Source organism: Ranitomeya variabilis, chromosome 8, assembly GCF_051348905.1.
Source record: "Ranitomeya variabilis isolate aRanVar5 chromosome 8, aRanVar5.hap1, whole genome shotgun sequence".
NCBI classification, from domain to species: Eukaryota; Metazoa; Chordata; class Amphibia; order Anura; family Dendrobatidae; genus Ranitomeya; species Ranitomeya variabilis.
The window spans coordinates 166031345-166046689 of record NC_135239.1 but is presented as its reverse complement, the minus strand read 5'-3'; the positions used below and the strand labels follow the sequence as shown (position 1 = coordinate 166046689).

Genomic DNA, 15345 nt, shown 5'->3' with positions numbered 1-15345 from the left:
AAGGTCCAGTGTATCACCCAGACCCAAGCAGACTCCGTCTTTCAGCCTGGATCCTGAAAGGGACATCCTGAGGTCCAGAGGATTGTCTGACCAAGTCATCTCTACCATCCAGGGTAGTAGAAAACCCGTTACCTCAGCCATTTACCAGAAGATCTGGAAGCGTTTTTGTTTAGAAGGTGGCAGGTCCAATACGGTATCAGGTTCCCTGGACATCCCTGGTATCTTGGACTTCTTACAAAAAGGGTTTAACCTGGGCCTCCGACCCAGCACACTGAAAGTCCAGGTGTCTGCGCTAAGCTCATTTCTGGACTACCCTTTGGCATCTCACCCATGGATAATAAGGTTTATTCGGGCCACTCAGAGAATGCGTCCCACTATTCGACAGCTTTCACCATCCTGGGACCTTAACTTGGTTCTTAGGGCACTATGTAAAGGTGTTTATTCTTCCGGGGATAGTATGCCTATTTCTACTCTCACTCGTAAAACCGCGTTTTTAGTGGCGATAACTACAGCCAAGAGGGTGGGAGAGATTCAGGCTCTATGTATCAGAGATCCTTATCTGCAGATCAGGGATGACAGTCTAATTCTCAGATTAGATCCAGCCTTTATCCCAAAAGTAGCCTCTATTAAAAATAGGAATCAGGAAGTAATTCTCCCTTCATTTTGTAATAACCCTGCTAACGAGAAAGAGAGGGCCCTCCACTCATTAGACGTTAGGCAAGGGGTTCTAGATTACCTAAGTGCTACAGATTCTTGGCGTACTGATCCAAACCTTTTTGTTCTGTTTGGGGGAAAGAATAAGGGGAAAAAGGCTTCTAAGGCCTCAATTTCTCGTTGGATCACCGAAGTGATCACAGACGCCTATCGGTCAGAAGGTATGCCCCCTCCTATAGGCTTAAAAGCCCACTCTACCCGTGGGGTGTCCGCCTCCTGGGCGGAGCGTGCAGGAGCTTCTGTAGAACAGATCTGTAATGCCGCAACATGGTCCAGGGCTGACACTTTTTGTAGACACTATAAACTTGACGTTACATCCGGTCAGCACACGGCTTTTGGGAGGAAAGTCCTCCAAGCAGTAATCCCACCCTGAGGAGGTCCTTTGGTACTCTCCAATGTGCTGTCAGTAGGGACGTCCTGGAAAATCGGTATTAGTCTTACCGGTAATTATGTTTCCAGGAGTCCATACTGACAGCACCGGTAGTTCCCCCCCGTTCATGTAATATTCTCAAGTATATTCGGATTTTGCCTATATACTATTTGTATTATAATTCTGTCATTAAAGATATTTTATTTGCATGATTCCATGATTGGTTCTTGCTACAACACTGAGGATTAGAGGGTGGAGCCGGATATTTAAACTCTCGTGTGTTTCCTGTCCCTGGAAGGGAGGAGGAGGACGTCCTCCAATGTGCTGTCAGTATGGACTCCTGGAAACATAATTACCGGTAAGACTAATACCGATTTTCCCTTCCCCATGACAGCACCGGTACATGAGAGATGGTCCCGCCCCCAAGAACAGGAAACCTGCATAGGAGATAAAAGATGGGGGCGGCACCTCTCTCCTCAGTTTGGTTTCCTGTTCTTGCGGGGAACCTGCGGTGCTGCATGGGGAGAGGTCTCCCTTGCTAAGCCGGTCTCTGACCGAGGTCCGCGGTGGGAGCAGCAGCGGCGGCGTGCGCACGTCGCCTCCATACCTGGCTGCAGATGCGTCCTCCCCACTGTGGACTCCCCGGCGTCCGCTCCTGTCCGGAGGCTGGGCTGGGGGAGAAAAGTGAAAGCGCGCCCATCACAACGCTGGCGCCGAGTGAATGGAGGTACTTCCAGTTTTGAAACCGGAAGTGGCGCTGAAAGCTGAAGGAACGGTGTGCTGACACTCCCCGGGGGTAGGAAGTTCAGGGGCGCACACACCGCTTCCTGCCCGGCTATATTTAATCTACAAGGCGGCAAGCAGGCACCGGTAACGGTCTCCTGCAAGATGGCAGATCCGATGGAATCGGCGATCCCAGCAGAGAACCCACAGCCTGTCGTGGTACTAAGGGTCCGGTGGGTGAGTGCCTTTGTAAGGCAAAAAACATGTCAGTAACACTGTGTTTTATGTATGTATATGCAGGGAAAGAAAGTTACCTCTAAGCAGAAGCATAAAGTGTGTGCGCTCTGTGATAGAAGCCTTTCCAAAGCATATGACAAGCGTATGTGCCGCTCATGCATAGAAAAAACTGTATCTGAAGAGTCATCATCATTGCTTCAGAGTATAAAGGATATTGTGAGAAATGAGGTGCAGAGCACTGTAAAGGAGCAGTTAAAACATCATGGTTTGCAGAGCTCCATAAACCCACCCTCTACGCCTGCCCAAATATCTGATGTAGAATCCGAGGGTGAACTGGGGGAGCTTCCGCCCGAGGAGGGTTCGGACCTGGACTCTTCAGATGAAGAGTGTGGCCGGCCATATATGTTATCAGAAGACATGGGGAAGTTGCTAAAACTGGTCAGGTCCACCCTGGGGGTTGAGACGCCAAAAGAAAAACAAATGATTCAGGACTCTATGTTTAGTAATTTAGAAGATAAAAAACGGAAAGTTTTCCCATTTCACGACAACATATTAAATCTTATCAAAAAAGAATGGAAAAAACCGAATAAAAGGATTTCAGTTCCCCAGGCCTTAAAACGTAAATATCCCTTTAGTGAGGAAATTTGCGAGAAATGGGAAAAGGCGCCTAAGTTGGACGCAGCTATCGCAAGTACCTCCAGGGGTATAGCACTTCCCTTCGAGGATATGGGGGCCCTAAAAGACCCCCTAGATAAAAAGGCGGATGCCTTTCTAAAATCAGCCTGGGAAGCCTCAAGCCTGGAGTAGCGGCTACTTGCACTGCCCGTGCCATGGTTAAATGGCTAGAGGAACTAAGCGACCAAATAAAAAACAAGTGTCCAAGAGACAGACTTCTAGAAGTCATCCCTCCACTTCAAAATGCAGCAGGATTCCTGGCGGACGCTGCCATTGATTCTGTTCGGTTTGCTGCCCGGGCTAGTGCCCTCTCTAATTCAGGAAGAAGGGCGTTATGGTTAAAAAACTGGAATGCTGATTTTCAATCAAAAGTGAAGCTCTGTGCTGTACCCTGTGAGGGGCAATATTTATTCGGCAGGGCTTTAGATGAAATTTTAGAAAAAGCGGCGGACAAGAAAAAACACTTCCCTCCGCCTCCCTTCTTTAAACGACGTTGGTATGACAATCGTCGGTCCTTTCGAGGATCGAGTAGAGGCCGGGGCCGCCCAACGGATAGAACCACACGGGGGAAACCCTGGGGTGAGAAAAGAGAAAGAGGGTTTCTTTTCAATAAACCTCCAAAACCAGATCCCAAACAATGACGCCATATTCCAGGTGGGAGGAAGGTTACGGTTTTTTGTCCATCAGTGGGTAACCTTACAGCCGTCTCAACTTGTTATCAGACGGCCTACGGTTAAATTTCATCTCCCTGCCTCCTCACCGAATAAAAGTTACTCGTGTGGCCAAAAAGAACCAGTTAGTTCTCGAAAAAGAAGTTCGTCTTCTTTTAGACAAAAAAGTCCTGGTAAGAGTACCTCCACAGGAAATAGGGAGGGGATTTTACAGCACCCTTTTCCTCACTCCAAAACCGGATGGGTCTTTAAGAACAATTTTCAACCTAAAAGAATTAAACAAATTCATCCGAGTGGAAAAATTCAAAATGGAGACTCTGAGAACGGCGGTAAAACTGCTGTATCCAGGATGTTACATGGCAGTGATAGACCTTACCGATGCCTATTATCATGTGCCAATCAGCAGAGAGCATCAACAATTTCTGAGGTTGGTTGTGCAGCTGGGGCAGGTCTACACCCATCTACAATACCAATGTCTCCCCTTCGGGGTGTCTGTGGCTCCTTGTATCTTTACAAAAATAATTTCGGAAGTAGCATCCTTCGTAAGGAGAGAAAACATTCTACTAGTGCCCTATTTAGACGATTTCCTCCTGATAGCAGACAATCAAGAAGATTGCATAAAATCAGTTACGACAGTACGAGAGCTGCTAACCAAACTAGGGTGGATAATAAACTTAAAAAATCAAGATTGATTCCGGTCCAGATACAGGAGTTCCTGGGGATTCAATTAAATTCGATCAGACAAGTCTGTATCCTTCCAGACAGAAAAGTCGAGGCCATAAGACAAAGAGTAAGGGTACTGTCACACAGTGCAATTTTGATCGCTACGACGGCACGATTCGTGATGTTCTAGCGATGTCGTTACGATATCGTTGTGTCTGACACGCTACTGCGATCCGGATCCCCGCTGAGAATCGTACGTCGTAGCAGATCGTTTGAAACTTTCTTTCGTCGTCTAGTGTCCCGCTGTGGCGGCATGATTGCATCGTGTGACACAGGTTGTATACGATGTGCGCACAGTAACCAACGGCTTCTACATTGCAAATACGTCATGAAATTATCGCTCCAGCGCCGTGTATTGCAAAGTGTAACCGCAGTATACGACGCTGGAGCGATAATTATACGACGCTGCAACGTCACGAATCGTGCCGTCGTAGCGATCAAAATTGCACTGTGTGACAGTACCCTAAGACAAATACAAGGGGGCCCAATATGTCTCGGTGAGGGAAGCCATGTCCCTCCTAGGTATGCTAACTGCAACAATCCCAGCAGTCCAATGGGCGCAACTTCATTCAAGAGACCTACAGTGGCAGATCCTGTCGGAACAAACAAAAACACCCTACAACCTAAATCGAAAAATCGTATTGTCACAACATGTTCGGGACTCTCTAAGCTGGTGGCTAGATTCCGGAAATCTAAAAAAAGGGGTCCCATGGTCAATCCAGAATCCGGTGGTACTGACCACGGATGCGAGCCCGTTAGGTTGGGGAGCACACCTATCAGATCGGATCCTACAGGGTCTATGGGATCCACAGATGCAATTAGCCTCCTCAAACCTGAAGGAATTAACAGCGGTAAGGCAAGCAATTCTTCAAACGGAAGAGGATCTCAAAGGAAAACATCTGGTAGTGTTGTCCGACAACAGCACAACGGTGTCGTATATAAATCGACAGGGAGGAACCAGATCAAGTCCCCTAATGGAAGAAGCAAGAAGACTATTTCTTTGGGCCGAAAACCACCTGTTGTCTCTTACAAGTACACGCTTAAAGGGGTCGGACAACTTTGTCGCAGATTTTCTGAGTCGTCACGTCCTGCACCAGGGCGAGTGGTCGCTAAATCAAAGGATATTTGGAGAAATCTGTGCCATCTGGGGGCTTCCTCAAGTGGATCTTTTTTCCACAAGACAGAATCGAAAAGTAGAAAGATTCTACTCTCTAAACCCGAAAGAGAACCCGGAAGGGGTAGATGCGTTACTGCACCAATGGAAATTCCATCTAGCCTATGCGTTTCCCCCAATCCCATTAATCCCTACAGTCCTGAAGAAGATCCGAGAAGAGAAATCACGCATAATCTTAATTGCACCCTTCTGGCCAAAGAGAGCTTGGTTCACTTGGCTCAGACGTATGTCCGTCTCGGACCCATGGATACTTCCAGAGGTTCCAAACCTTCTGCACCAGGGTCCGGTGACACATCCTCAGGTTCACAGCCTACACCTCACTGCTTGGAACTTGAGAGGGGACTTCTGCTAGCAAAGGGGTTCTCGGATCCATTAGTTACTACTCTACTGTCCAGTAGAAAGAAAGTCACAACTGATAAATACCAAAAGGTATGGGGAAAATTTTTAGAATTCTCAGGCAGAGGGATTAAAGCAACCATTCAGAAAGTCCCTATATCAGAGATCCTAGAGTTTCTCCAAAAGGGGCTGGAGAGGGGATTATCTACCAGCACTCTAAAAGTGCAAGTCTCGGCGCTTAGCGCCTTGTTTGACCAAAAATTGGCTGATCACCCCTGGGTGTGTAGGTTCATTCGGGCCTCCTTTACAGCCAGACCATTCAAACCTCGTCCAAAGGTCGCTCCCTGGGATTTAAATTTAGTGTTAAATGCCTTGACCTCCTCTCCCTTTGAGCCTCTTTCCTCCATATCGGAAAAAGCGCTAACTTTAAAAACGGTTCTCCTAATTGCCCTTACCTCAGCCAGACGCATTAGTGAGCTCCAGGCTATATCTATAGACCCTCCTTACACTACATTCCTAGAGGACAGGGTAATTATAAAATCTGATCCGGCCTTCTTACCAAAGGTCAACTCGAAATTCCACAGGGACCAGGAGATAGTCTTGCCCTCATTTTGTGCCAATCCAAAATCCCAGGGAGAAGAAACCTTCCATTGCTTGGACGTCAGACGTTGCCTACTTCAATATATAAAAGTGACAAAACCATGGCGACAGTCTTCAGCCCTTTTTGTCTCCTTTCAGGGGGCAAACAGGGGGAAAAAAGGCCACAAAATCAACCATTGCACGATGGCTCCGTATGGCTATATCACTTTCCTATTCCTCTTCGGGGCAGGTCCCTCCACCTGGTGTTACGGCCCACTCTACTAGGGCTATTTCCACATCTTGGGCAGAGAGGGCAAATGCATCGATAGAGCAAATCTGTAATGCAGCAGTATGGTCTTCACCCTCTACTTTCTTCCGCCATTATAGATTAAATCTGGGGCTTTCAGATCTCGCCTTTGGTAGAAAAGTACTATCTGCCGTTGTCCCACCCTAGAGGTTCTTTCTATTTCTTCCTCTCATGTACCGGTGCTGTCATGGGGAAGGGAAAAAATGATAATTACTTACGGGTAATTTGATTTTCCAGATCCATGACAGCACCGCTCTAGTTCCCGCCCTATCTTGGTGATGGTGTGTGATAAAAAAAAAAAAAAAAAAAAAAAAAAAATCTTAAAAAAAACAAAAAAAAAACAAAAACAAACCCACAAACAAAAGATGGGGTAATAACCACTTAACATAACAATAGATAAATAGTCTTAGAGTTTAAAATAATGTATATATGCCTAAAACTAACATAGCGGTTACCTTACATTCTCTGTAAACAAACTGAGGAGAGAGGTGCTGCCCCCATCTTTTATCTCCTATGCAGGTTTCCTGTTCTTGGGGGCGGGACCATCTTTCATGTACCGGTGCTGTCATGGATCTGGAAAATCAAATTACCCGTAAGTAATTATCATTTTTCCAGATGTCCCAAACAATCGAAAAGAAGATTCATCAGAGAAAATGACTTTGCCCCAGTCCTCAGCAGTCCACTCCCTGTACCTTTTGCAGAATATCAGTCGGTCCCTGATGATTTTTCTGGAGAGAAGTGGCTTCTTTGCTGCCCTCCTTGAAACCAGGCCTTGCTCAAAGAGTCTCCGCCTCACGGTGCATGCAGAAGCACTCACACCAGCCTGCTGCCATTCCTGAGCAAGCTCGGCACTGCTGGGAGTCCGATCCCGCAGCTGAAACAGTTTTAAGATACGGTCCTGGCGCTTGCTGGTCTTTCTTGGCGCCCTGGAGCCTTTTTGACAACAATGGAAGCTCTCTCCTTGAAGTTCTTGATGATGCGATAGATTGTTGACTGAGGTGCAATCTTTGTAGCTGCGATACTCTTCCCTGTTAGGCCATTTTTGTGCAGTGCAATGATGGCTGCACGTGTTTCTTTAGAGATAACCATGGTTAACTGAAGAGAAACAATGATACCAAGCACCAGCCTCCTTTTAGGGTGTGGTCCACGGTCAGTAAACGCTGCTTGTTTGACGCTGTGCAGAGCTGCAGCGTCAAACACGCAGCGTCCAGATGTTCCAGCATAGTGGAGGGGATTTTTTGAAATCCCGTGTCCACTATGCGTGGAAACCCGCACGCGGCGGCCCTGTAACTCCGGACATGCTGCGCGTCTTTTCAGATCGCAGCATGTCCATTCACCTTGCGGGGACGCAGCGTCCCCGCAAGGCATAACACAGGGCCCTATGGGAGAGCGCGATCATCCCGGATGTGTACAGTTAACACATCCGACATCATCGCGTCCCAGAGGGGGGCGGGGCTTAGCGCCGAGCGGCTTCGCCGCTCCGGCGATACCGCCGGCCATCCTGAACGTGGACACGCAGCCTTAAAGTGTCCAGTGATGTCATTCTTACTTAATCATGACTGATTGATTGCCAGCCCTGTCCTCATCAACACCCACACCGGTGTTAATGGATCAATCACTAAAACGATGTTAGCTGCTCCTTTTTAAGGCAGGACTGCAATGATGTTGAAATGTTTTTTGGGGGTTAAAGTTCATTTTCTGGGCAAATATTGACTTTGCAAGTACAGTAATTGCTGTTAAGCTGATCACTCTGACATTCAGGAGTATATGCAAATTGCCATTAGAAAAAATGAAGCAGTAGACTTTGGAAAAATTAATATTTGTCTCATTCTCAAAATTTTTGTCCATGACTGTAGTGTATTGCTCCACATAGTATAGTGCACCCACTTAGTCCTCCATATAGTACAGTTCACCCCCTTAGCCCTCCATATAGTATAGTGCACCCCATAGTCCTCCACATAGCATAATGCACTCCCATAGTCCCCCACATAGTATAATAGACACCATAGTGCTCCACATAGTATAGTACACCCCATAGGCCTCTATATAGTATAGTGCACCCTCATAGTCCTCCACATAGTATAATGCACCCCATAGTGCTCCATATAGTTTATTGCTCCACATAGTATAGTGCACCCCCTTAGCCCTCCATATAGTATAGTGCACCCCATAGTCCTCCACATAGTATAATGCACTCCCATAGTCCCCCACATAGTATAATAGACACCATAGTGCTCCACATAGTATAGTGCACCCCATAATGCTCCATATAGTATAATGCACCCCATAGCTCTCCATGTAGTATAAAACGCCCCATGGTCATTCATATAGTATAATGCAGCGGTCCCCAACCTGTAGCTCGGGAGCCACGTGTGGCTCGCCGTCCCATGAATTGTGACTAGCAGCTGTCTGTCAGCTTGGTGCATTAGCTCTAGGTCTAGCAAACAGGTATGAAGACATACCTCCCAACTTTTGAAGATGGGAAAGAGGGGCAAAGTTTACGGCGTGCGACGCGCACCGTGGCAAGTTTTAGGCCACGCCTCTGACCACACCCATTCGTAATTAGTCACACCCATATGCACGTCCCAACCACACCCATTTAGCACTGCTGATCGCACTGTTTCACATACAATAATTATAAACAAAAAAATATGGCCACACAGTGCTCCATACTGTATAATGACCGCACATGATGCTCCATACTGTATAATGGCCACACATGATGCTCCATACTGTATAATGGCCACACATGATGCTCCATACTGTATAATGGCCACACATGATACTCCATACTGTATAATGACCGCACATGATGCTCCATACTGTATAATGACCGCACATGATGCTCCATACTGTATAATGACCCCGCATGATGCTCCATACTGTATAATGGCCACACACAGTTCTCCATACTGTATAATGGCCACACATGATGCTCCATACTGTATAATGACACCACATGATGCTGCATACTGTATAATGGCCACACATGATGCTCCATACTGTATATTGGCTGCACATGATGCTCCATACTGTATAATGACCCCCACATGATGCTCCATACTGTATAATGGCTGCACATGATGCTCCATACTGTGTAATGGCTGCACATGATGCTCCATATTGTATAATGACCCCACATGATGCTCCATACTGTATAATGACCGCACATGATGCTCCATACTGTATAATGACCCCACATGATGCTCCATACTGTATAATGACCCAACATGATGCTCCGTACTGTATAATGACACCACATGATGCTGCATACTGTATAATGGCCACACATGATGCTCCATATTGTATATTGGCTGCACATGATGCTCCATACTGTATAATGACCCCCACATGATGCTCCATACTGTATAATGGCTGCACATGATGCTCCATACTGTATAATGGCTGCACATGATGCTCCATATTGTATAATGACCCCACATGATGCTCCATACTGTGTAATGACCCCACATGATGCTCCATACTGTATACTGGCTGCACATGATGCTCCATATTGTATAATGACCGCACATGATGCTCCATATTGTACAATGACCGCACATGATGCTCCATACTGTATATTGGCTGCACATGATGCTCCATACTGTATAATGACCCCACATGATGCTCAATACTGTATAATGACCCCACATGATGCTCCATACTGTATACTGGCTGCACATGATGCTCCATATTGTATAATGACCGCACATGATGCTCCATATTGTATAATGACCGCACATGATGTTCCATACTGTATAATGACTGCACATGATGCTCCATACTGTATACTGGCTGCACATGATGCTCCATATTGTATAATGACCGCACATGATGCTCAATACTGTATAATGACCGCACATGATGCTCCATACTGTATAATGGCCGCACATGATGCTCCATACTGTATAATGACCGCACATGATGCTCCATACTGTATAATGACCGCACATGATGCTCCATACTGTATAATGACCGCACATGATGCTCCATACTGTATAATGACTGCACATGAGGCTCCATATTGTATAATGACCGCACATGATGCTCCATACTGTATAATGACCGCACATGATGCTCCATACTGTATATTGGCCGCACATGATACTTCGTACCATATAATGGCCACACATAGCTACTCCTACACACGCGGCTACGCTCCGTACACTTTGCACACACGGCTCCGCTCCGTACACACGCGCTCCGCTCCATACACCTCGTACACATTCAGCTCCGCTCCATACACCTCGTACACATTTAGCTCCGCTCCGTACACCTCATACACACACGGCTCCGCTCCGTACACACACGGCTCCGCTCCGTACACCTCGTACACATTTAGCTCCGCTCCGTACACCTCGTACACACACGGCTCCGCACACCTCGTACACACACGGCTCCGCACACCTCGTACACACACGGCTCCGCACACCTCGTACACACACGGCTCCGCACACCTCGTACACACACGGCTCCGCACACCTCGTACACACACGGCTCCGCACACCTCGTACACACACGGCTCCGCACACCTCGTACACACACGGCTCCGCACACCTCGTACACACACGGCTCCGCACACCTCGTACACACACGGCTCCGCACACCTCGTACACACACGGCTCCGCACACCTCGTACACACACGGCTCCGCTCCGCACACCTCGTACACACACGGCTCTGCTCCGCACACCTCGTACACACACGGCTCCGCTCCGCACACATCATACACACACGGCTCCGCTCCGCACACATCATACACACACGGCTCCGCACACCTCGTACACACACGGCTCCGCACACCTCGTACACACACGGCTCCGCACACCTCGTACACACACGGCTCCGCACACCTCGTACACACACGGCTCCGCACACCTCGTACACACACGGCTCCGCACACCTCGTACACACACGGCTCCGCACACCTCGTACACACACGGCTCCGCACACCTCGTACACACACGGCTCCGCACACCTCGTACACACACGGCTCCGCACACCTCGTACACACACGGCTCCGCACACCTCGTACACACACGGCTCCGCACACCTCGTACACACACGGCTCCGCACACTTCGTACACACACGGCTCCGCACACCTCGTACACACACGGCTCCGCACACCTCGTACACACACGGCTCCGCACACCTCGTACACACACGGCTCCGCTCCGCACACCTTGTACACACACGGCTCCGCTCCGCACACCTCGTACACACACGGCTCCGCTCCGCACACCTCGTACACACACGGCTCCGCTCCGCACACATCGTACACACACGGCTCCGCTCCGCACACATCGTACACACACGGCTCCGCACACCTCGTACACACACGGCTCCGCACACCTCGTACACACACGGCTCCGCTCCGCACACCTCGTACACACACGGCTCCGCTCCGCACACCTCGTACACACACGGCTCCGCTCCGCACACCTCGTACACACACGGCTCCGCTCCGCACACATCGTACACACACGGCTCCGCTCCGCACACATCGTACACACACGGCTCCGCACACCTCGTACACACACGGCTCCGCACACCTCGTACACACACGGCTCCGCACACCTCGTACACACACGGCTCCGCACACCTCGTACACACACGGCTCCGCACACCTCGTACACACACGGCTCTGCTACATCCACACTGTACACCTCCTGACCCCACACACAGCATTACTTACCTCATCCTGCAGCGGCAAGTTGGCAACCAGCACAACTTCGGAGGTCCCGATCATGTGACCCCTGACTCCTCCCCTCCTGTGACCTCATCACAGGTCCTGTGCGCAGAAAGCAGGCAGCCATACGGAAGGGTAAGGGCCCGGGGCATGGCTTGACACAAGGGGGCGTGTCGGTCCTCTGTTGTCTGCGGGTGCGGGATCAGTGCGTCCTGCGCTGGACAGCGGGGCACAGGCTCAAAACCAGGACAGTCCCGCACAATGCGGGACGGTTGGGAGCTATGATGAAGAGCACATCTGAAAATGGTGAATTTTGTGAGTAGCCCTGTACAGAAGAGCAGATCTGGATGCACATATAGTGAACTTAGGGGTTTTGAGATGATGTAAGTATGGTTCGCTGAAGACAAGATGACACCACCTCTCAGAGGAGGTGTTTGAAGCTGGATGTGACAGTGCCTTGGGGGTGCTTTATAGGAGAATACTGAATGGGGTTATTGTGGGAACCCCTGGATCTTAGTATCCTGCTTTGGAGTGATTTTTGTGGAAAAGCTTTATTTACCATTATGTCTGTAAAGGTACCGTCACATTAAGCGACGCTGCAGCGATAGCGACAGCGATCCCGATCGCTGCAGCGTCGCTGTTTGGTCGCTGGAGAGCTGTCACACAGACCGCTCTCCAGCGACCAACGATGCCGAGGTCCCCGGGTAACCAGGGTAAGCATCGGGTTGCTAAGCGCAGGGCCGCGCTTAGTAACCCGATGTTTACCCTGGTTACCAGCGTAAAAGTTAAAAAAAACAAACAGCACATACTCACCAGCGCGTCCCCCAGCCTCTGCTTCCTGACACTGACTGAGCTCCGGCCCTAACAGCACAGCGGTGACGTCACCGCTGTGCTTTCACTTTCAGTTTAGGGCCGGCGCTCAGTCAGTGTCAGGAAGCAGAGGCTGGGGGAAGCGCTGGTGAGTATGTGCTGTTTGTTTTTTTAACTTTTACGCTGGTAACCAGGGTAAACATCGGGTTACTAAGCGCGGCCCTGCGCTTAGTAACCCGATGTTTACCCTGGTTACCAGTGTAAAATATCGCTGGTATCCTTGCTTTTGCTGTCAAACACGGCGATACACGGCGACCTAGCGACCAAATAAAGTGCAGACCTTCTAGCAGCGACCAGCAATTTCACAGCGGGATCCAGATCGCTGCTGCGTGTCAAATACAGCGATATCGCTATCCAGGTCGCTGCAACGTCACGGATCGCTGGCGATATCGCCTAGTGTGACGGTACCTTAATGGAGGCTTTGGTTGTCACTATTGTGAGGGGGCAGGAGCTGGATGTGGCTCGTGACTCTCTCTCAAGGCTGGATGTGACTCTTAAGGTCAGAAAGTTTGGGGACCTCTGGTATAATGCATAGCCCATGGTCCTCTATATAATATAATGCACAATCATAGTCCTCCGTATAGTATAATGTATCCCTTAGTCCTCTATATCTGAGCAGCACGGTGGCTCAGTGGTTGGCACTACAGCTTTGCAGCACTGCTGTCCATGTAAGACTTGTAGCTTCCTGACACCACAGAGGGGACATCTCCTTGTCTGTGGATCTCTTCCCTGGCTCATAGACAGGTTCTGAGTGGGCCGCCTGCACTGTGATGTCCATTTGCCCTAATAGAGCAGATACGGTTCCTGAAGGCACCACACTTCACCTTCATTCTCAGCATTATTTAATCCTATATTTTATTTCATTTTTTTACTTTTATCACATTAACCTTTTTTTTAATATCTCTTTTGGCAGCATACCAAAGATGCAGAAAAATATAATTGAGAGGTGTGATGATGCTATTTCTTCACTCAAGCAAGAAATTCAACAACTGAAGGGACAATATGAAGAAAACCGGAGAGAGATCATATTCCTGTCCAGTACCAACATCAGGAAAGCATTGTTAGTATTAAGCGTCGTTTTTCGAGCTTTCATTCCTTTAAATGGAACCTGTCCCCTCTACAAGACAGTATTTAAAAGCTGATATAGTGTAATCTGCAGATAAACAAAATCCTGATTTTCTGACTTACTGGAGCAGCAGCTATAGGGAGAAAATGAAGGTAATATATGTTTTCCCTGCAGCCGCTTGCTTCCAGTCACCGAGGAGGTGCAGGGGACGGCTACAGTCACTACACCATGATCGCACTCACTCCCTGGCTCTTTGATTGGCAGCCTGCCAGCAGCGTGTGTGTGCAGAGCTAACTGTCAATCAATGTGCACATGCCCAGAGTGAATTAGTGACCTGCAGATGCGCACTATTTCTGCTGAGCTAGCAATATCATCAGAAGTCAGGGAGATAAATGGTGAAAGAGGACCTGCCATCAGGTCAGAATGGGATCTTTAGTATGCCTTTTTTTGTTTTTTTTTTCCTAATCTGCGTTATGGTTGAAAAGATAAGGGACTTTTACTTGGGTAATTTTTATGGTCGCAAAGAGATGTGACTTATAAGATTCCCTGGGGGCCGTCTTCAGGCCACTCTACATTATTACCTTGTGAGCACTCCCATAAAAATTAGCAGTAAATACAAAGGCCCATAACTGGAGCCGTGTGGCGGAATAAAATAAGTGCAGAAACTGGCCACATTTGACCTGGTGACAGGTCCGCTTTATGAGCAGGGACATTGTGACTCCTCAGTAGTGTGACATATTATGGATTGTAAGTAGACATCCTCTTTTGAAGTAAAAAAAAAAAATTACAAAATAAAAATAATTTTGAAGTGTAAGCCATGCAGAGAATTGTGACACATTTCCACTGCTACAAGGTCCAGTAACAGCGTGCTTTACACCACTCACTCCACTGTGCTTGGTGATGTAAAGATAAGTATGCAGCTGAAAGTTTGGGCTCTGCAGTGATTGCATCAGCAGAGTATTGTTGACAATATGCAGTAAGTGCCTCAGCACTCGGTGATCCCGCTCTGTAACTTTACGTGGTCTCCACGTTCTGGCTGAGCTGCTATTGTTCTAACACGCTTCCACCACTCACCGTTGATGGTGAGAAAGAAATGTTACAAACTGACTTTGTGGGCTCTTTATATAATTCTTTCACAAATGTCAGTAAACACAGACTACAAGGCTAGGGGCTAGATAGCATAAACCTCTGGCAGTGGGACTGAATGAATG

At 48.3% G+C, this 15345-nt stretch overlaps 1 protein-coding gene across 2 annotated transcripts in view; it reads left to right on the top strand.

Annotated features, from left to right (window-relative positions):
- The window catches only part of CENPP (centromere protein P), a 392292-nt gene that overhangs the window by 5157 nt on the left and 371790 nt on the right, over positions 1 to 15345 (top strand). For both annotated transcript variants that reach the window (XM_077276602.1, XM_077276603.1), the window contains exon 2: positions 13982 to 14128. In XM_077276602.1, the coding sequence (XP_077132717.1) occupies positions 13992 to 14128 (137 nt within the window). In that variant the 5' untranslated portion in view covers positions 13982 to 13991. The remainder of the gene's footprint in view (positions 1 to 13981; positions 14129 to 15345) is intronic.